Genomic DNA, 20625 nt, shown 5'->3' on the forward strand with positions numbered 1-20625 from the left:
GTTTTATTTTCACTGTATGTCACTTCATATAAATCAGGTAAAAAATTATAGACATGATCATAAGCAGGGTCTTGAGATGTGGCAATCAAGGTCTAAAGATTAATATTTAGCTTCAGTTTTCAAACCAAGTCCCACATTATCCAAACTGAAGCAATGAGTCAGAGAAATTTCAAAGGCTAAATGCTACTGGCTTTAAAAAACATAAAACCATTTGTACCACATCATTCTAATCTCATAAATTTAATGCTCTGTAAAAGTAACAGAGATATGTTTAGCAATTTGGGAAAACCAACGAGAGATGTCATTTGCATTGCTTTTGAGATGAAACGTGATGTGATAATTTACCAAGACCGATCATTATAAAATAAGTGAGCAACAAGATGAGTTGAGCTGGAAAGGAAAGGGAGGAGTGGTTTTTAGATCACTAACTCTGTGACTTTATGGTCCAGAGCCACATCAACCATGTGAGTCAAAAAACTTTCACCATTTCAAAATGCCTGGCCTGGGAATTGGGGGCAATTTATTTCTATTGGTGTAATTACCTGGATTTGATTTTACCAGCACCAGCAAGAGAATAAGATCCAGTTTTGGGAAATAATATGGATTTGTTCATCCACTCCCAACACAGCTTGCTTGCTCATCCTAAAACGATACTATTGCTAAGTAATGTCTACCACTATCGACCTATTCTTTAATCTAACTAAATTACTAATTAGTTTAGCATGTCTGGTTATTAAACTGCAATGGTGAGTTAAACTGTAATGCTTTCAAAACTAAAGACTGGCTAATGGTCAGGTAAGCTATACCTCTTGCTTCTCTGGTCGAGTCCACGAAGCCTGGAGAAAACAAGATATAAAACACAACAAGAAAGCAGTAAAATTTTACAACATGTTGCTTTAGAGAATGTATCACACTGCATTCCGTGCACATGCAGCTTTTCTTTAATTCAGAACTTTTTCCACGGCCCACTTTCAATGGTGTGTTTATTACATAATTTAATTTAGGATTTAGCTTATGTCCAGCTTTTTTTCCCCCTTAGGCACATTAAAATGTATAATTCAAAAGGTTCAGGCTTTCCTAATCTTTGGTATACCTAGCTATGAATACCAGTAGGACCAGACTGCTCTTGTTCCAAAATACCTTAAATATTGCTCATAGTATTTGGTGACATGACTAGTTCTAACCACATTATCTAGAGATACTTAGAGAGTAGGTCTCCTCCGGCCGGGTGCGGTGACTCATGCCTGCAATCTCAGCACTTTGGGAGGCCGAGGCAGGTGGATCACGAGGTCAGGAGATTGAGACCATCCTGCCCAACACAGTGAAACCCCATCTCTACTAAAAAAAAAAAAAAAAAAAAATTAGCCGGGCGTGGTGGCAGGCACCTGTAGTCCCAGCTACTCAGGAGGCTGAGGCAGGAGAATGGCATGAACCCGGGAGGCAGAGCTTGCAGGGAGCGAGATTGCACCCACTGCGCTCCAGCCTGGGCAACAGAGTGAGACTCTGTCTCCAAAAAAAAAAAAAAAAAAAAAAAAAAAAAAAAAAAAAAAAAAAAAAAAAAAACAGAGAGAGAGAGAGAGGTCTCCTCCTTTGATTTTATAAGGCAGCTTATCATCGATATACTAATGCCATTTAATGCTCATGCATTTTATAACTCTTTGCATGCATTCTGTTAAAATCAAATTTTTATTGCCAAAAAGGAACAAAGCAAGGAGCAGAGAGGTACACTAGGAATGAGAAGTATGAAGTCCTTGAGACCAGGAGTCGGGAAGCTTTGAGGATACCAAATGGGAGTGGTTGACGGAGGGCTCCAGTCCTTAACAGCAGAGAATGCCCAGATGGTATGTGGGCTCCAGCATGTACCATCTCCATCAAACATGGCATTCCATTCACAAGTTGGCATTTGCAAGCCAACCAAGGGACACAGAGGTTAGAGGGATTTTCCACCCACATCTAGATTTTTTTATTTTTCCAGCACTTGGAAATCTATTCTCCTTACAGTTTATCTGTTTTTCATACTAGGATTCAAAGACATGATAGCTGCATTGTTCTTTTTGTTACATGGCAAGACTGCCTGATTGTCTCTGATGTTCAGATGGAAAAAGGATAGAAAAGATGCCAGAATCATAGCAACGCAATCCAGGGAATGCAAATAAGTTAGCAAACATTTAGTAAGAGTCCACTAAATGCAAGGAACTTTTGTGAGAAATGAGATGGAAATTTCGCGTTATGTCACATGATGTGGGAATGAAGAAGGTGAGAACAGAGGAACATGCAGAGACCAAAGTAACAGTAGGCCAACACGTCAAATGTCCTTGCCAATTCCACATCACTTAGAAGCTTGTCGGTTACATGCCAGAGCTGCAGGAATCAAGATCTTTCTTCTGAGAGACTCTATCCCATTGAGTTGTGTGTTTTTTCAAATCTGATTATTCTTGTGTCTCTCCCAAATCACTATGGTTCTGTGGCTTTTCGAATAAGTAGTTGCTAGTAACACAAAGCTTCCAGTAACATAACCTTCTACTTTTGTATCTGGTGGAATGATAGGAAATATCCTGGCCCTAACAATTTGCTGAATGTGTGACCCACATTAGGACAACCTGATATGCAAATGTACACACTTATGAAATAAATCAGGGTATGATTAGTAATCCTCCAAAAATTGTTCTAGGTTGTTTTGATATTCATATTTTATTGTCTTACACACAAGTCTGCAGGAACATGTATATAAAGTGAAGCATTTCTATAATGTTCTTAGGTATTCCATTATTCATGTGCCCACACGCTGGATGAACCAGGCTGATTGCTCAATGCAGTCATCTTTTCCAGTGGTTAAAAGCAGGCCCTGGGTTTGTACTGAATGAGGAATTTTTTCTCGTGAAAAGGAAACTACAGCTTCCAAAGAATCCAGAACTTCAAAAAAGTTCTCTCTTACTCGTGGGATATTCTGTTGGCCTAAGATTCAAGGTTCACAGAATGCTTTTCATTTTTCCTGTCTCTTCTGATCTCAATTCTTCACTGCTCTCCTTTCCTTAATAAGGCTTCATAGGCCTTTGTCAGTCATTTCAAAGGCATAGAGATGTTCAAAGAGGCATATGATGGATTTTTTCTGCCAGGGATAGAGTATGTAAATCATCATCCACGGGTCTCAGTCAGTAAGTAAATGACACCTGGAATTTAGCAACACTCACTCAAACACCTGGCAATATTTAAAAGGAATCTGGGCAGGATGAGTAATGAAATAACATGGAAGCAGAAGCTTTCTGAGGTATCACAATGACTTTCATACAGATGATCAAATTGACTCATTATGATGGTCAATTTTTTTGGTCAATGTAATAGTAACTACTAGGAAATGAATCAACTTTTGGACAGCTGATCTATCTTAATGATCTCAATGATCCAAACAATTAGGTACCCTAGCTATTATCGGTTGTTGAGCTAAACCAATTCAACTGGCTGAAGCTTAACAGACTGGTAATGGTCATTCTCAAATGAGTAACTAGACTCAATACAGAGACATGATCAAAGGTAGAGCATGACATTCAGGCTCATTGTACTTGTTTTTGCTTATCTCCCCCCTTCTTTTATAATTAACAAGAACATTGGTATTCCATTAGAAAGTCAATAACTATATGTCTATGGTTGAATGCCTTTTTTCCACCTCTTCCCTTAAGAAGACTAATACTAGACTAAACTCAGCAGTGAAGCAAAACACAAAACTGCTTTAACTTGCTAATATTGTAACTAACTTTGTTAAAGGAATCATTGAACCCTCCACTAAAGTCATACAAACCATGAGAGCGCACTGTGGCACCATGGCATCAAGTGGCCTACCTTCTGAGCCACCGAGCTAGAAGGAAGCCATTGTGGCAGTCTAAGGGCTTTGTACTTGACCTTGTTCTAGTCAACATTTCTATCAGTGACTTGGACAAAGAGATTGCAAATAAGTGTTCATACAAGATTGGAAGCAACAGCTAATACAAATGTTAGACGACGACTGCATTGGGAAGGCTACTGGACTGCCTGCTCTTGGGCTCTATGCTTAGGCTGGGATCTCCACTGACTGCTCTACTTCTTTACTTTTAATCTACACATGGGTTGAAGTGCCCTGGACACACAGACTTCTAAGGTGAATTTCTAATGAAAGTCAGTCCTGACTGGTTAGAAAGATGGACTCAAACAGTCATTCTCAAGCCACAGGGTGTTTGTATGGGTCATATTTTTAGTAACAATTAGAGGTGGCTACTGGCATTTAACAGGAAGGGGACTGGAGATGCTGTTTCTTGCAATGCACAGTACAGTCCCAGGGAAGGAAGCCTCTTCCCAAATTGCCACCATGACCCTGTTGAGAAGCACTGGGCTGCAACAAACAAAATGCAATTTTTAACATAAATAAACATAAAAATCTGCAATATTGGTTAACCAATCAAATGCATAAGAACAAGATAGGGGATATGTGGCTTAAATGGGGTTCATGTAAAAAAAGACCTCAGAGTTTTAGTTGACCACAAGCTCAATATGAGGCAAAAGAGTAAGGAGACTGTTAAGAGCTAATGCGCCTTCTTCTGCATGATGGCATCCAGATCAAAGAGGCAATAGCCCTCCTGAAGTCTGCATTAATTACACTGAGCACAGCAAAATTTTAGGGGAGCACTAGTGAACTGAAACTATCTAGTATAAGACAACCAGAAAGATAAAAGGTATGGAAACTATGACATATGAGAAATAGTGAAAATAACTGGTGTGTTCAAGATAAGAGGAGTGGACTGGAGGAAAGTCGGAGAGTTTTTAATGGCTCTCATGCAAAGGACTGAGTGGCAGAGGCTGGGAGGACTGAGTAGAGGAAGGGGCAAGGAAGTAGCTCTTTCTGCTCTTCAGCATTGGCCAACTCCCCTGCAGAGGACTGACACCATCACGCTTCAGACAGGGACCGACTGGCTTCCTGGCAAGGATGCTAGGCCAGGGTGCCAGGTGAGACTGGATGACCTCAAAAGGTGCCTTCCGAACATCTATGATTTTAGCATTTTATGTGCTCTGAATCTCAGGAGGCTTCTTTACCTGACCAATTATATACAATCATCTATTCTTGTTTGCTTAGCATATCACCCTGATTTTAAAAAGAAAATGGTTGTTTTCCACTCCTACAATTATAGTGATGCTAGTAATCTTGATTCCTAATTATATAGAATGCAACTTCGGATGGAGGAGAACATGAGGAGAGGCTGCCAAAGTAAAAGTGAAATTTATTTTCTGTACTCCAACCAGTTCACGAACAGCCTATATTTGTTTTCTTAATTATTAGCTATCCACAGTGTACGATGGACAATATGCCTCTTTGATGTCAATATATAATTAACAGAGATGGCAAATTTTCTTATATAGGGTTTCACTTAGGCAAATATGTCAGTCTGGTGTCACATCACTAGCTGATTTGGAGGACTTGTTTTAACACCGATTCACTCATGTTCCAATAAAGTGAACTTGAAGGCAAGTAAAAGAAATACAATACAACCAATGTGGCTGGGCTGAAATAGCGATCTAAGATTAAGACAAATGATCTATAGCGATAGCAGAATTATATAAAAAGTAGTCACTACTAGGCTTGAAGACAGTCTCTGCTGGACACTGGTCTCCATATTTAGCAAGTATGAATGTGTATTGGTTCCTGGCTATTATTCTCATTCTATAAAAATGAAATCATAGCTACAAACCAGAAGTGCCAACCTATTAAAGAACCTCAGTAGGCACAAATCTTGATAACTTTTCTGGTCTAGCTTGACTGTTGAGCTATTCCTACAAAAGATATAGAATTCAAAAGTATCATTCATCTGAGATAGATATTATTTCTGTCCTTCACTATAGGTCAACGATATACACTGGGTCACTCTGGGCAAAAATCTACTTTTAAGCTGATGTAGAAAGATCGGCCAAGCAGCAGCCTTGTGGTTTAAGCCCTGAAATGTACATTCAATCCACATAACACACATGAGTGGGGCTGAAATCTTAGCTGAGGGTTTAATTCTAATGTTGATAAAGCAAGTATCCAAGTAAACACCATATCTCTTAATCTAGCTGGTTTTCACAGTATCAAACAGCATATGTGGGTTTCAAAAATATTTAGCAGTTCCTCAGTTGACTTTTTGTCAAGCTGAATTTAACTCTGCAGGTAAAAGTTGCAAAAAATAATCGGTTATTTGGAAGAGCAATTTCTGTTCCATTTGATGCAGTTTTGTTTTCTATTAGTGGGATAGAAATCAGCTCCTCAAATGCAAATCCCAAATTTAACTCTGGTATTTCACACTATCCTTTCTGGCTTTGAGTTTACTCTCTCTAGAGATTTCCTTTAGGCAGGCAGAAAAGTGGAAAATCTATCACTTTTGACATTCTGATCAATAAGCAATCCATTATAAATGTTCCATAAAGCTAAGGCCATTACTCCTGACTAGGTGACAAAACTTGGGCTAACTAAAACAAAGCCCATTACTACAGGATATACAAGATGAGATTGGAGAAGTACCATAAGAGGGTTTAAGTTGCATTAAAACCAAGCTTTTTCCTCCTACTTTTGGCCCACTCAATAATCAAGGGCTGTATGATGTGGGGTCACCTCAGTTTTTATATATTGTCAACAATAAAGTTAGCTTTCTGGTGGCCTATAAATCCATGGACTTTAAAGCTCAATCTTTCCCACCATTTTAATTTGCCCGGAAGGTTGCTACAATGTTCTTAAACCCTCCATGAATATATTGAACAACCAGGATTTAGAAACTGCTAAATATTTTTGCCTTTAAAACAAAATGGTATCCGAATGTGACCAAGAATACAGGCAGACACAATGGCAACCAGGCATTTGTGCATAAGTGCATGTATAGCATGAGTATACAAACACAAGAAAAAGAATTAATGGGTTCATTTTGAGCCTGGTTATTTCTGGGAGATCTTTCCCAGGGTGCTCTTGAGATGATGACATGTCACCTGGTGCACCAAGATATTGCCTTCTCTTTGTTCCCTCACAGCTCCATAACTCTGGGATTGAAAATCACCACCGCCTCCTCCCCAGAACATCTAACTTAAGCATGCGCATACATCACGCCCCTGCCAACCTATCCAAGGAATTGTGTCTATTCCACCGCAAGGGGATGCTGAGCAGGCCATGTCCTGCAGGACTGGGGAGGGAGGCCCCGGGATCTGGCTGTGGCCTCTGGTGACCATAACCCATCTCCCAGCTCACCAAAGAGAACTGGGCACGAGCAGACTCAATCTGCTTTAAGTCTGCATTCCAAGGCCCTGAAACTCCTGGGCAGCATGATACCTTTTCTTCGCTGCTGATGTTCCGGGTAGAAGTCCTCCAGGTGATGGAGGGAATGGGGTCTCCGGAAGCTTCACAGGTAAGAGTGACCTGCTCCTCCAATTCCATGGCAGTCTGGTTCTCTACATATGTGATTTTGGGTTTTGCTGAAAAGACAAAATATTTCTCTGGGTTTATCTAATTATTGAGCTTTCTGGGTTTAAATGATGGCATGCACCTATCCAACAAAGGTTATCTATCTGCTAAGTATAAGACCCTAGTCTAGGTGTTTTAGGAGATACAGACCTGACTCTCCAAGGCTTACAATGATGTAGGCATGTGACAACACAGAAACCATAAGAATAAGAAATATTCTATAGAGTAAGAGTGATAAGGGCAAGGAATGCAGGAGGCATGATGCAGCGGAAGATCGCTCCCTGGATGGAGCCTTCAAGAGGAAACGGCTTTGGGGCTGGGCCATGAGATTTTCAGCAGGTGGAACTCTAGGGTGGAGATGGAGTCATTTGAAGTGTCGGAAACTGACTGAATAAAAGCAAAAAAGCAAAAAACATAAAGAGATGGCTGGGAAGAGAACAGTGTGGCATGAGGCACAGGAAAGTGAGGCTGGATGGCTGGAATTTTACCTGGTGCCTGGTGGAGGCCCACAGACAGCATTTAATCAGGGGCACAAAACATTTGTATTTCAAGAAGGTTAATCTAGGGACATTTCAGGAAGCACTGGACAAGAGAAAACTTTGAGGTGGGAAAACCAGTTTGGAAGCCCTGGCAATGACCCAGATATGCGGTAACGTTGGATCCTGAACGAGGTCGTTCGAGGGGAAACAGCAAAGAGCAGCTTTGAGACAGATGCTGAAGGAAGATTCAGTAAGTGGTAACTGAACAGAGGGCAAGGAGGGGTGAGAAGAACCAAAAGAAGCAATAAGAAGGAGTCCAAGTGACTTGGAGTCTCAACGACTGGGAGAATGGTGTTAGCATTAACTCAAATGAAGAAATCAGGCAAGGAACTGGATGGGGGCTCTGGGGTGGGCTCAGGATGGGAAGGAGATGAGTTGAGATGAGTTCATTTTCCAAATGTTTTGGGTAATGCAAAAAAACGCAAGCATTCCAAAGCTAAGTTAAATGTTAAAACATTAGAGAAAATTGAATTTTCCCAATTTAAAACAATTATGCTCTGAAATTGCTGAACTTTGTGTGGAAGAGAAAAGATAACACTGCACAAATTCAACTTATTTCGTGAATATAGGAAAAGGCCAGGCTAGGGAAACAAACAAATGAACCAAAAAACCCCAAGAGAATGATAGCTAGTTTTTGAAAGACTACATTTGTTTTATATTCAAATTCATACAGTAACCCTAAGTAGGCAAATAAACAACTGCCTATATATATTCTCCATGTTGAGGTCTTTGATGCTGTTTTAATAAATAGAAAACAATAATAGAACTATATACTTTTTGCTGCAAATAACCTGCTTCTACATAAAATCACCTATATAGTTCAAATATTTGCCTAAAGGTAATGCATACTGACAGCCTGTTTAGCAAATCCTTTTTTGATGGATAGCACATAGGCACATCTCAATCCAATTTGGCCAAATGTTCATAGATTTCAGTTGATGGAGTCCACATGAATGAGGTTAAACCTCATAGGTTTCCCTATTGTGTCTTCCTAAATAAGTACGATTTTCGAGAATATTACAACTCGTATTGGAAGGAATACGTGCTAAGTGCCATTGAAAGGGAAGTTTGAGAGGGTAAAGTAAAATAAAGGTAAAATAAAATAAACATGAAAAACAAAAAGGTTAATAAAATAAAATAAAGGTAAAATAAGAGCTGAATCTCTATACTGTAAAAGTCACAGAATAAAAAATTAAAAAAAAAATTCAGCCATACAACTGAATTCGCTAAACTCAACAGTTGTTTTGAGGTCTGGAGACAATCCCAGGAAGGCTGAATTTGGGGCCTCTTAAAATCTTGTCAGACTCTGAGATCTGGACAGTGTTTTGCTGACCTTCTCCTGACCTGCGGTACTTTGTCACGGCAGCCGAAGGTTAACAGAAGACAGGCAAGGGTCATTTGCCATCTATTAATATTTGGCCTTGGAGGCTCCATTTCCCAGATGGCTACAGAAGGTGCATTGTATGACTCCTTAGAAAAAAGGCAAACCATATTCTTATTCAAACATGATTATGGCTAATTTTGTATAGTCTACAGAGTGCTGTAGGAAGGAAGGCAAGCTTCCTACTGATAACTTAATTCTCTATTACTCTAGAAGCAGTACTGTCAGAACTAACTCACAAAGCTCAGATGCCACCTTAGAACAAGACAGTGATATACATAATTTATTGTCTAAATTGGGACTCTCTTGAGAGTGACATGAGAGGCTCTAAATAATTACACCAGGACAAAGGGCATTAGTAGGCAAACAGGGACAGATGCTGGGTCACCCTACTCAAAAGATTCCCTCCCTCTGCATTCCAGCATCTAGAGGGATCTCTCTGGGTTTCATCTTCCTACACCCCCTGCCCTCTATTAATTAACCTCTCTTATGAGTTCTTGGCTTTTGGATCCCTGTTCTATTCTCCACCTGCGTCCATGGGCCTTAGTGCCTCAGACTGTTCCACTGCACCTTTCCCCATATTTCCTCCTGTGAGTTTTCCAAGAAAGCTTGCCACTAAGAGGCAGCCTTGTCTACTCCCACTCCAGTCCATGCTCCTACAACCCTAGCCGAAGAAGAGCCCTGAGGCCCCTGCATCCCTGAACAAAGAAGTTGGGCACTAAGCTATGGGGCATGACCAGATGCACCTTCTTTCAGGCCACTGCTTGTCCTTAGCTGTAACCCTCAGGGGCTGCTTGAGACACAGGGCTCCTGGCCACTGGTGAACTTGCCTCAGCCACAGCAGCATGAGACCTCAAGAGCATGTACATGAGCATCCTAAGAATCAATAGAGACAAAACTTCTTCTTCAGAGGCACGCATGGGGACAACAGTAATGAGAATCCACTGCCAAATTTAAAGGACGATAGGATGCACCTACTTAGTCAAAGGAGCATCTAGCTAATAACTAAGGCAACATGCGCTAGAACATGTCTTTTTCTTAGGAAAGAATGATGCAAATTACGTCATAAAGTCCCTAATTGAGATATGTCCCATACATACTGATGGACATCCTTTCTTGAAGCCACAGGACTTCTGGGCTTTTCTTCACTATCTAAGCTACAGGTTTCCTCCCTTTTCTACCTCATTGCTGTAGACTCTACTCCCACTTGGGGAACCTGTCCCATTTCTCCCCCAGTGATGGTCCACGATGGCAAGTCAGAAGGGGCTGGAAAGGGAATAAAAGAGTGGAAGGAGAAGGAGCCCTAACCAGCTGGTCCCTCCTCAGGTGTCTCCCTAGCCCTGTATCAGTCTCCTCAACCAACGGGGAGGCCAGTGGAGGAGGAGAGAAAGGAGGATGAGAAGGGGGGATGGATGGGAAAAGGTGGTGGAGAGGAGGCACCAGGTTCCTTCAGGGAGGGTGTATGAACGCTCCTCAGGCTATGACAGGGGAGGATTCCCATTCTGCATGGACTCAGTCTCTACAAATCGATGATTCCTGCCCTGTCTCTTCAGGACCCTGGCCACCTCTTCTCTGTTTGCCCCACTGTGCTCCCTATTCTTCCAGCTGCAGTCTCGGGAAAGAAATTGTGAAATATGTGTATATGTGTTTGTGTGTGTTTGTGATGAAGAGGGGTGTATGTGTCCAAGGTAGGGGTGGGAAGACATATCTTGTCTTAGCAGTTTCCCCGCCCTACTCTCCCTGCCTTGTGACTGCCTCCCGTCGACCTGACCCACTCTCTTCCCTCTACCACGGTCCCACATGGCCCTGAACTCACTACTCTGGGGCAGCCATCACCACCAGAGAGGCCTGGAAGAGAAGCCTAGATCTGTTCATGCCCAGCCAAGTCAGGGCTGAGTTGCTTTTACAGAGAAACCATGAGCTACCTGGTGGTGCAGGCAGAGTGCACTGATTCTAGTATTGCCAGACACTCCCTATATAATTCAGATACAATTTGTGTTCTGTTGGGTTTCCTGGAGTTAACCACCATCATTGTTAGATTAGAGAAGGGACTTAGGAGCCACCTGCCTCGGTTTGAATCCAGAGGCACCTCATCCCTCTGTGATCAGGTTCCTCCTTTGTAAAATGGGGATAATAATAAAATCTACATCATAGGGGCGTGATGAGGATTAAAAGAGTTAACTTACGGATAGCACTTCACAGAATGCTTGGCACATTATAGGTGTTCTGCTTGTGTTTGATATTATTATTACTTTATGGAGTTAAAGTCTAAAATAATTTCCCAAAGACAGGTGATGATCGTGTTTCCAGGCTTATCTCCCTGCCACATATGTATGTTTGCTTCATCACATAGAACTAATGACAGTTCCTTCATTTATTCAATCTGGTGCCTACTGTATGTGGGTGCTGGGGATGTATCTGTGAGTAAAACAGACACAGCCCCTGTCCACAAGAAGCTCCCATTCAGCACAGCCTGTGCTTTTCCTGCCTCTGTGCCTGTGCCCAGGCTGTCAAAAATTCTCATCCACTCCTTCAGCTGGGTAATTCCTCCTTATGAAATAGTACATTTTATTGACTTCTCTAACTTACATCGCACAGGACCAGAGAACTTGTTTCCTATAAAACACTGTGCATATTGCTATTATGAAGCCATAATAATGTGTCTTCATTTCAAATTGCAGCGTTGACTATCTACATTAGCCTGTGAACCTACCGACGAGAACAGAGTCCATGTTACTCATCTTGTAAACTTGGCAATGACTGAGTCCACAGCAGTCACTCAAATGTTGCTGACACTACTATAACGTTATGCTTATCCATTTATCTCCCTCTTTGTGCTTCCCAGGGTCAAGGGATCATATCCTATTCATCTCTGTAGCCCCTGTGTCCAGCAACAACGGTGATCCATACATATTTATTAAATGAAGGGATTAATTAACAAATGCATCTATCTTTTTCTATAATATGGAAAAACTTACTAAAACAAAAGTGATTAGGGAAGATCAGTCTGAATTCAAAAAAAGACTTTCAAGAATATTTTTCCTGAAGTTTAGCTTTCACTCTCAAATACATACAGTTAACTTGAACCAAACTGATAGCCTGTTTCTAAACCCAGCTGTTTACTACTGAATAACTAGCAGGTCATTTGCATATAAAGTCTTGATTTTCAAAGGTCTGTGTTTATGAACAGTTCTCCTTATCAGGCTGGATAAGCAGGCCCCAACCCTGATTCCCAGGTGTACATTTTAATGACCTGGGGGCTCCATGCACAAGAGCTGCCCCTCAGACTGGCACCTCCCCAGCAGTGCTGTCTACAGTAGACCAGTTTATCTGTGTTTTCTAAACAGACATGCGGAGAGACTTGAGGACCATTAGGTTAAATGTTTCTCTGCAACCAATTCTTTTTTCAAGATCAGGTTAAAATGCTTTTCAGTTCTGAAATGAATGGAAGTTTCCTGAGTTTATGAAGATGAAGTGAGCAGGGAGGTGGGGGCTCTTCCATAACACTGTTTCACACAGGCCAGGGAAGAAGGCAAACAAGGCAAAGCAGACAGCCCGTCGACCACTAAAGTTACCAAGGGCCTATGCCAAGTCTGGCACTGTTTGGAGTCACAGGGATAACGCCGTGTATGACAGCCAGGGTTCTGCTATCTGGAAGTTTACACACTAGTAGAGGTAGGAGACAGACAATCCCCAAAACAAATATGCAAATGACATCTGTTCAGGTACTGTTAAGTACAGCAAAGAAGATACAGTAAGAGTCACGAAAGAGAGAGGAGTGGAGGTGCGTGGGGGTGGTCGCAGTGCAGGGGGAGTTGAATTAGCCAGGGCAGTGAAGGAAGGAGCCACTGAGAAGCTGAGTTTGAGTTAAGATCTGAATGGTGGATCAGAAGAAGGCAGCTCAGAGTGGATCGGAGGGAAAGATATTCCAAGCAGAAGAGAAACCAATGGCAATGACCCCGAGATGAAGAACAAGCTTGGTATGTCTGAGGGACATGAAGAAGGCCTGTGTGATTGGAGAACTTTGCATGTGCAGCAAAGTGAAAGAAAGGTGAGGCTGGAGAAGAAGGCAAGAGCTAGTTCATATCTGGTCTTGTAGGCCACTGCAGGGAGTCTGACTTTTACTCCGGTTGCCATAGGGAGCCACTGGAGGCTTTCAAACAGATGGGTGGCACGTAGGTCATTCTGGCTACTGTGAGCAGAAGGGAATGAAGTGAACCAATAGGGAGAGTCAGGGAGGCCAGCTATGAGACTGTCCAGGTGAGGATGATGGTGGCTTGGACTAGCGCATAGGTGGTAGAACTGGCAAGAAATGGTTGCATTGGGTTATGTTCTGAGGGAGAGTGGCCAGGGTCTTACTGATGGACTGAATGTGCAGAGGAAGGGGAATTGTGGCAGAGCAGTGACCTGGGCCCCCACTGCCCTTACCGAAGACTTTGAGGTGGATGGTCGCATCCTGCTCGCCAGCCTTGTTCTCAGCAATGCAGATGTACTCAGCCTCGTCGTTCTTATCCACCTTTTTGATGGTCAGCTGGGAACTATCGTCGCTGAAGATGTACTTCTCGTCGTCTTCCTCTTGCTCTATCTGTTCCCCATCCCTAGAGTGTGTAGAAATGCAAAGTAGTATGATTTTGACCACAGAAGTACGACATTTATTTTTAATTAGGTTCCATAGAATGCAGACTGAGTCAATGGGAAAGACGCCTCGGTCTTCACAAAAAGTTAAGGCACCAGGTTGAACATCCACATACACCTCTTATTCCTCTATTCCATCCTCTGACTATCCAAGGGCTGCAACTGTACCCACAAAGGTTTCAAAGTGGGCTCCCAAGACCACATCCTCTGGCTCTGACTCTGCCCCCACAAGGCTGAAATTGAAGGAATAATCAATGCACAAGCAAGAGAATCTTATAGAAGAGTCCATTCTTCTCCTGGGGTTGATATTCCTAAGAAGCCCACATCCATTCCACTGAGACACTAACGTGGAGCAGACTTTATGATGCCCCATTCTCCTCTAGTCCATGATAAAAGGCATGAGCCAGTTTCTTACTTTGTCCAGCTCATGGTGGGCTCCGGGAAGCCTTCGGCATCGCAGACCAGGGTGACGGACTGGCCGAGGTTGGCGGTGGCATTCACAATATTCTGCCTGGCCTGGATGGTGGGTGGCACTGAAGGAAAAAAGGGTGTCACGGGGTGGTTGTGAAAATTTGGAAGAACCCAATGGCCTGGAGAAGAGACACGGCTCCAGGTCAGGAGTTCTCAGCCTGTGGGACAAACGTCCTGTGCAGCTACAGAGTTAGTGTCAGGAATCGAAATTCATGTGTGTACTAAATAACTTCTGCAGACTGAATAGACGGTTCTCCTACAAACATGCATTTTTGTTTTTCATTAATTGAGAAGCTATAATAATACATTTTATTCATGTTAAGATGGTATTCAATTTATAGTCACTATTTTTCATTATATATTTTCTCAGTCAAGGCATACTAAACTTACTAACTACTGAGGTCAGTGAAACTTGATGTTAAAAAGGGGCTCTTCATACTGGAAAAAGTTGGACATTACTGCTCCCAGTGGTTAAATGGTGAACACCAATTCGAATGCATCAGCTACAAAAAAGAGTGCCGTTTCTCTGGGACTGTGATAAACAACCTTGTACAAAACTGTTTTTTACCAAAGGAATGAGAGGGGGAGAGTTTGGCAAAAAAATATGTGTCAATAGTCAAAACAATTCAACTCTGATTTACTTATTTTCTTAGTACCGACATTATAATTTCCTGTAAACATCTTGTAAATGTCAGATCAATTCCATGGGTGTGTTTATTTGACACTGCAAATTAAGATTAATAAGCCTATGGACCATGATTCTGACTATTCTGAGGCCTGAGTTGACTGTAATATTTTCTTTGAACATTTAAGCAGCGGACTAACTTCACATTTATGGTAACACCAAGGACAATGAGGATTAAGAGGTAAGCAGGGGGAAAGTTTTTAGTGCTGCAGAATGGTGAAGGACATTCAATTGCTACACTAAAATCCCTCATAGTTGAGGGAAGATCCAATAGGCAAGTATATTAAAAAAAAAAAAAGAGAGAAATCTAGATGTTACGGTGGGGAGGGGATTTAGCTGAGATGGATGATTGAGTCAGGACAGGATTTAACTTACAGACCAAAGAGGAAGTTAAAGAGAATGATTTTGGAGAACCAAGGTTGTAGCAATGCAGAGATCAGGAAGAACGGGATCTCCTCACCATTCACAATGACCTGAATGTCCTTGAAGTTGATCTCCCCCCTTGCCAGGATTCTGCCCTCACAGCGATAAGTGCCCTCATCTGTTTTCTTGATGCCCCGGATCTGCAGGTAGTTGTTGGACAGGACTATGAATCGGACTAGAAGAGATAAGAGGCAGGTTCATCCAAGAATCAGTCAGAGAGCATCTGCAGGCAGGTGGCTGAGTCTCTTTCCTTTTTCCTAACTTCAGTCTTATAGGGTGGGGTTTTAAGCCCAAACAAGAAAATGTGTCCCTGGCTTTGAAATACAGCCAAGAGTAAATGTCTATTAGAAATTTGTCTTTCATACTGGAGAGAAAATCAAGTACCTAAGTATACCAACTTCAGATATACATCTATTCAGGACCCAGAAACCACATGAGGGTTCAGGCACACATGAATTGGAGTTTGGATTGGAATGCCTCAGTACAGGTGAAAAAGCTAGGGAACTTGGTGGCCTGGGGAAAAGGCAGATGCCAGGAAATTCAGGTCTCACCATCTTTTTTCAGGATGACATCTCGGCCTTTGTGTTTCCAGATTATGGTCGGCGGGAGGGAGCTGACCACATCACACACAATCACGGCATCTTCCCCCTCCCGGAACTCCTGTGGGGTTGGTGCATTCTTGAACATGAGCTTCTCTGGAAAATGAACAGAAGAGTGAGGGAAAATAGCTGCTTCTCCCACAAAGATCCCCTTTCACTAGAGCCATGCTACCTGGACTTGAGTCTTGGGCAAGTCTCGATCCTGATGTACAGTTGTATAAGAGGGGCACCCTCATAGACGTCAGGCGGAGAAGCTGGCCCAAGCATAGGTTACCAATGCTTGGCAACCAATATCTGCTCACTGAGTGCTAAATTTATCACATTTTGTGCAGAAAAGGGTCTACAGAACGAAAGGAATATCTTCACCAACGGTTCCTTGTCATGCAGGATGATGCCAGTGAAGCACAGGTTATAGGTGGAATGAACTGGTGGAACATCCATTCCACAACGAATAGTAAGAGTCATCAGTCCTTTTCTTGTCTCCCACTCGAACTGCTATGCCCAGTCCCACCCCAACTTTCCTACGGCAGACAGAATGCTGATGAAAAGAACAGAAAAAAAGCACATGGAATGGCAATAAATACCGTGCAATCAATATTGTTCCATTAGCGTCACCCACCATTACTCCAACCACTAGGATGGATGCGTGATATTAATAACAAGGTAACGAGATGCCACCTACAGATGGGGTTTCAGAGGCAATAGGAACTGCCTGCTCTGAGTGGCAGAGAGTGTTCAGATAATGATCCCCCACCCCACTGAGCCCTGGGCTCCATTACCAGCAGGGGAGACGGAAATAAGAAGGGAGAAGAACCCAAACTGCAGAACAGTCAGCCAACATTTGGGGAAAGGATAGAGAAACTTGTAACAGCCCTCTGGGAACTGTGTAATTTGAATTTTGAGAATGAACGCCTGTGGGGGAGTAGCTGTGACCAGTGTGAACCAGGGTTGTGAGTTCTGGGTTGGCCAAGGTCAAAAAAGACTTAGGGAGAGAGAATGGGACTGGTTAGGCCCTCAGCTGGTCCTTCTATCATCATTTCCACCTTTCCACTACCCACATGTCTCCTCGGCAAGGAGAGGCCAGAGAATGCAGAAGAAGAAAGAGGCTCTTACGAAAGATCTTCACGTTGACGGTGGCCTCTGACTCACTGCCATCCTCGCCTGTAACCACACACTTGTAAATGCCAGCGTCGTCGATGTTGGCATTATAGATGGTGAGGGTGGAGGAGGAATCATCATTCCACACCACTGAGATCCGCTGCTGGTTTGGGGTGAGCTTTTCTCCATTGGGGGAGAACCAGGAGATGTCTTTATCTTTGGCATCTCCTGCCACTAAAGAGGAAGAGATTATTTTTAAGCAACTGAAGTTGAAAAGACTAAGTCCCCCCCAGACTGACAATGGCTGATCAGTAAGAGTTACTGGACAATAGATCAGTCAAGGCTTGGACATTAGAGAGGGGCGAGTATGGCTGCTAGAATGATGTGCAGCCCTTCTTTGGCCTCTGCATTTAACTATTATATACTTAACACCTCTTACAATATTTGGAAAGAACTCAACAACCACTTGTGCTAGTTGTTATCATGGTCCTATCCCCAATGATGGAAGAGAAGAGATACTTGTTGAGAACATACTGTGTGCTGGGCACTAAGCTAGGAACACACATGCCTCACAGAACGGGTAACCAAGGGAATTAGTGTATTTAGGATTCAGGTGCCAGAACCTAACCGGTCTGAGTCGACTGATCGGCTTGTTTTCGAAGCCTTGGATAAAGGGTCTCCTGAGCTGAAGGTGAGAAATACTGGCTAGAATAGGAGTGCAGATTCCAACCACTTTTTATTTTATTTTTTCCAGCCATGTTTATTCTAGCATCTGCCTGCACAAACAGGCATGATTGTCATTTCATCACCCCCTGCTCAGACAAATTCATTTCCTTGCATGCTGCAAAGAAGGTGGCCAGAACCACCCATTCTTCCTTTCCCCAGGCATCAATGAGGAGGAACAGATTGCAGTGGCTGAGGTGCCCCTGGCACGGAGCTGGAACAGGGCTCTGACACTGACACTGAGCTGGAAGGGCGCTCAGATCCGGCGGACGTGGTGGTGCCCTGCCTGTTTGCATGGGGCCCTGCCTCTTCGCGTGGCGCCCTTCTCAGCCTGCACCACCCAGCCCTGCACAGATGCTTAGTATGGAAATGAAGCAGTCTTCCTTTCAGGGCCCATCATGTTTTCAATAAATATCGCTATTTGCAAGATGTGCTGTGGGCTCCACGGCTGCGTCTCCAGATCATTGAAATTGCTGTAATGAAGGCAAAGCTGCAGTGAACACATCCGACGGCCACAAGCCACCTCATCCGCGCAAATCTTGACAGCATTTAAAGGCCCCTCCCTGCCAAAAGCTGCTTGCTAAATGTCACTGTTTACACCTAGCTCAGCTCTTTCCTGGTTCTTCCATGTTCTGAATCCCAGTCTTGTCATATACAGAGAATCCGAGGCTTAATTTGAAGCCTTTTCCTCCACGACATTTTCTGGTAATTATCTGGGCTGTGGAAATGGGGCATGTTTTCTAAACGTAAAACAAGGTCACCAGGTCTGGCATATCTCAGACCTCTGGCGGGGACCATGGCACAGAATATCGATATTCACAATAGACCTGGTAAACCCAGGATATATGTCCTCACAACAAAAGCCATACCAGCATTCTATTTACCTACAGGCAAGTTTTAGACTTAGATTTTCAGGCTCTGGGGAATTCTAAGCAATAAGCCTTAAACAGATCCACTGGAGTATTGTTTCTGAGCCACTGCTGTTCTCCATTGTCATTTAGAGAACTCTGAATGTATACAGAATAGGAGGTGCGCCATGATTCACTATTCTGGAAGTTGTGCTGATTTTCCTAAGAAAACTCCTAGACTTCCTCTGTAGTCAAGGTGAAGTCTAGACAACAGATTTGCTATGTTGAGGCAGCTTTTTGTAAAAGGAAGGAAGAGGCCCTGGCTCTTAAATGGCCATACTATTATTGACCCTGTAATAGAGCAATGCCAAGAATTCTAGGTGTGGCGTGACCAGCCAGCTCACATGGCCTGGGGGCTCCTGCTCTACCTGGTGAGTTTCTGAAACAAGTTCTAAAATGCAGCTGTACACTGGGCACTTGCCTTGGCATAAGAAGAATTTGGACTCTCCAACGCTGATCTCCCCCTGGCTGGGAACAATATCCACCTGCAGAGAAACTGAAAAAACAAAACAAAAAAAAGTTCGGTTCAAACATACATTCCAATTTTCAAGAATGAAACCCAGATCTTCCATTCAAAAACAGGCTTCCCAACTGACTTTAAGAGTGAAGGGAGGAGGTTGCGTGGAGTTCGAGAACTTGTGCCACCAACAGCCAGGGCCACGTGGAGCCAGGAAGAGACATGGCCCAGACCATTCTCCTATGGAATAGCTATTTCCCATCAGAGAGTGCAAGGTGCCCTGGGAGATTCTGGGTGATCTCTGCCCTAAATGTTTCCAACCCCTTGAGAAGACTTATGATCCTGCTCCAAAACAGCAACATCGTGGGATTCACAGAAATGGTGACCCAACCAGTTCCTTCTGGATGTCATCTGAAGTGTCTCCACAGCTGTGTCAAGTGCAGGAAGCCTGCACTCCAGAATCAAGCTCAGGGGTCTCCTGCCAGTTCCCCAGGCTGTCCGGACACAATCACTAGGAGGGCTCACACTGATTTTGAAGTGGGGATGGTAAGGGTAAACGCTCACCTTCCCTCACGACTACAGGACCAACACGCCTCTTTCCATAACAGGAGCCAACATCACATATCACCACCCCAATTAGTCAGACACCCTTTGGAAATTCTGTAGCCCGTGCCCTGCAGAAGTCCCTGGGTCCCTTGGCTACTTTCCCTGAATTTTTATTTGAACATCCATATGCTCTGTCATTCCACTGCACCGATAAGACAAAATACACTGCGCCAGATCTCACAGATCCCTGTGTTCATCTGCTCCTCGTTTATCTGCTGGGAGCAGATAACCATTCCTCATGAAAATAGAGTTTTGAGGTGGAAAAATGCTTTATTCCTTTGAATTCAACTTCTTTCTGCCTCTCCTCCTCTTAAGTAAACCCCAAATCTAAAGGCAAACAGGTATTTGGTTCAGTGCATGGGGCTTCTTCAGGCCAATAGGAGGGACGGGCTTGAACAAAACAGGCTGGGGAATGGAGATTCAGTGAGCCCTTCCTTCCAACAGCCATTTTCTTTTCACAGTAGAATGGAGGTAATGCTCGTTGCCATGGTGACCAGCTCGCAGGCAGAGCTGCTGCAGGTCTTGGTCTATGCTTATTTGATGGAGAGACTACAGTTGTCCTCAGCCGACTGCAGGGATTAGAGGGCCTGCTTGGGGCTGGAAAGGGGGTGCGGCCTTCCTAACCATGCCAGCAACAGACAAGGCAGGTCATG

The 20625-nt window shown here is 43.3% G+C and overlaps 1 protein-coding gene across 27 annotated transcripts in view; it reads right to left on the minus strand.

The window, feature by feature from the left end:
* Positions 1-20625, minus strand: part of NCAM1 (neural cell adhesion molecule 1) — a 323782-nt gene that overhangs the window by 55397 nt on the left and 247760 nt on the right. For 18 of the 27 annotated variants that reach the window (XM_030829224.1, XM_030829218.1, XM_030829217.1 and 15 more), the window contains exons 2-9: positions 19331-19405; positions 17294-17512; positions 16133-16276; positions 15619-15756; positions 14418-14535; positions 13796-13965; positions 7316-7458; positions 807-836 (exon numbers count right to left, since the gene is read on the minus strand). In XM_030829224.1, coding sequence (XP_030685084.1) covers positions 807-836; positions 7316-7458; positions 13796-13965; positions 14418-14535; positions 15619-15756; positions 16133-16276; positions 17294-17512; positions 19331-19405 — 1037 coding nt within the window. The remainder of the gene's footprint in view (positions 1-806; positions 837-7315; positions 7459-13795; positions 13966-14417; positions 14536-15618; positions 15757-16132; positions 16277-17293; positions 17513-19330; positions 19406-20625) is intronic. The other 9 variants (XM_030829226.1, XM_030829220.1, XM_030829225.1 and 6 more) reach the window with 1 other exon arrangement.

Source organism: Nomascus leucogenys, chromosome 15 (assembly GCF_006542625.1).
Source record: "Nomascus leucogenys isolate Asia chromosome 15, Asia_NLE_v1, whole genome shotgun sequence".
In the NCBI taxonomy this organism is placed as follows: Eukaryota; Metazoa; Chordata; class Mammalia; order Primates; family Hylobatidae; genus Nomascus; species Nomascus leucogenys.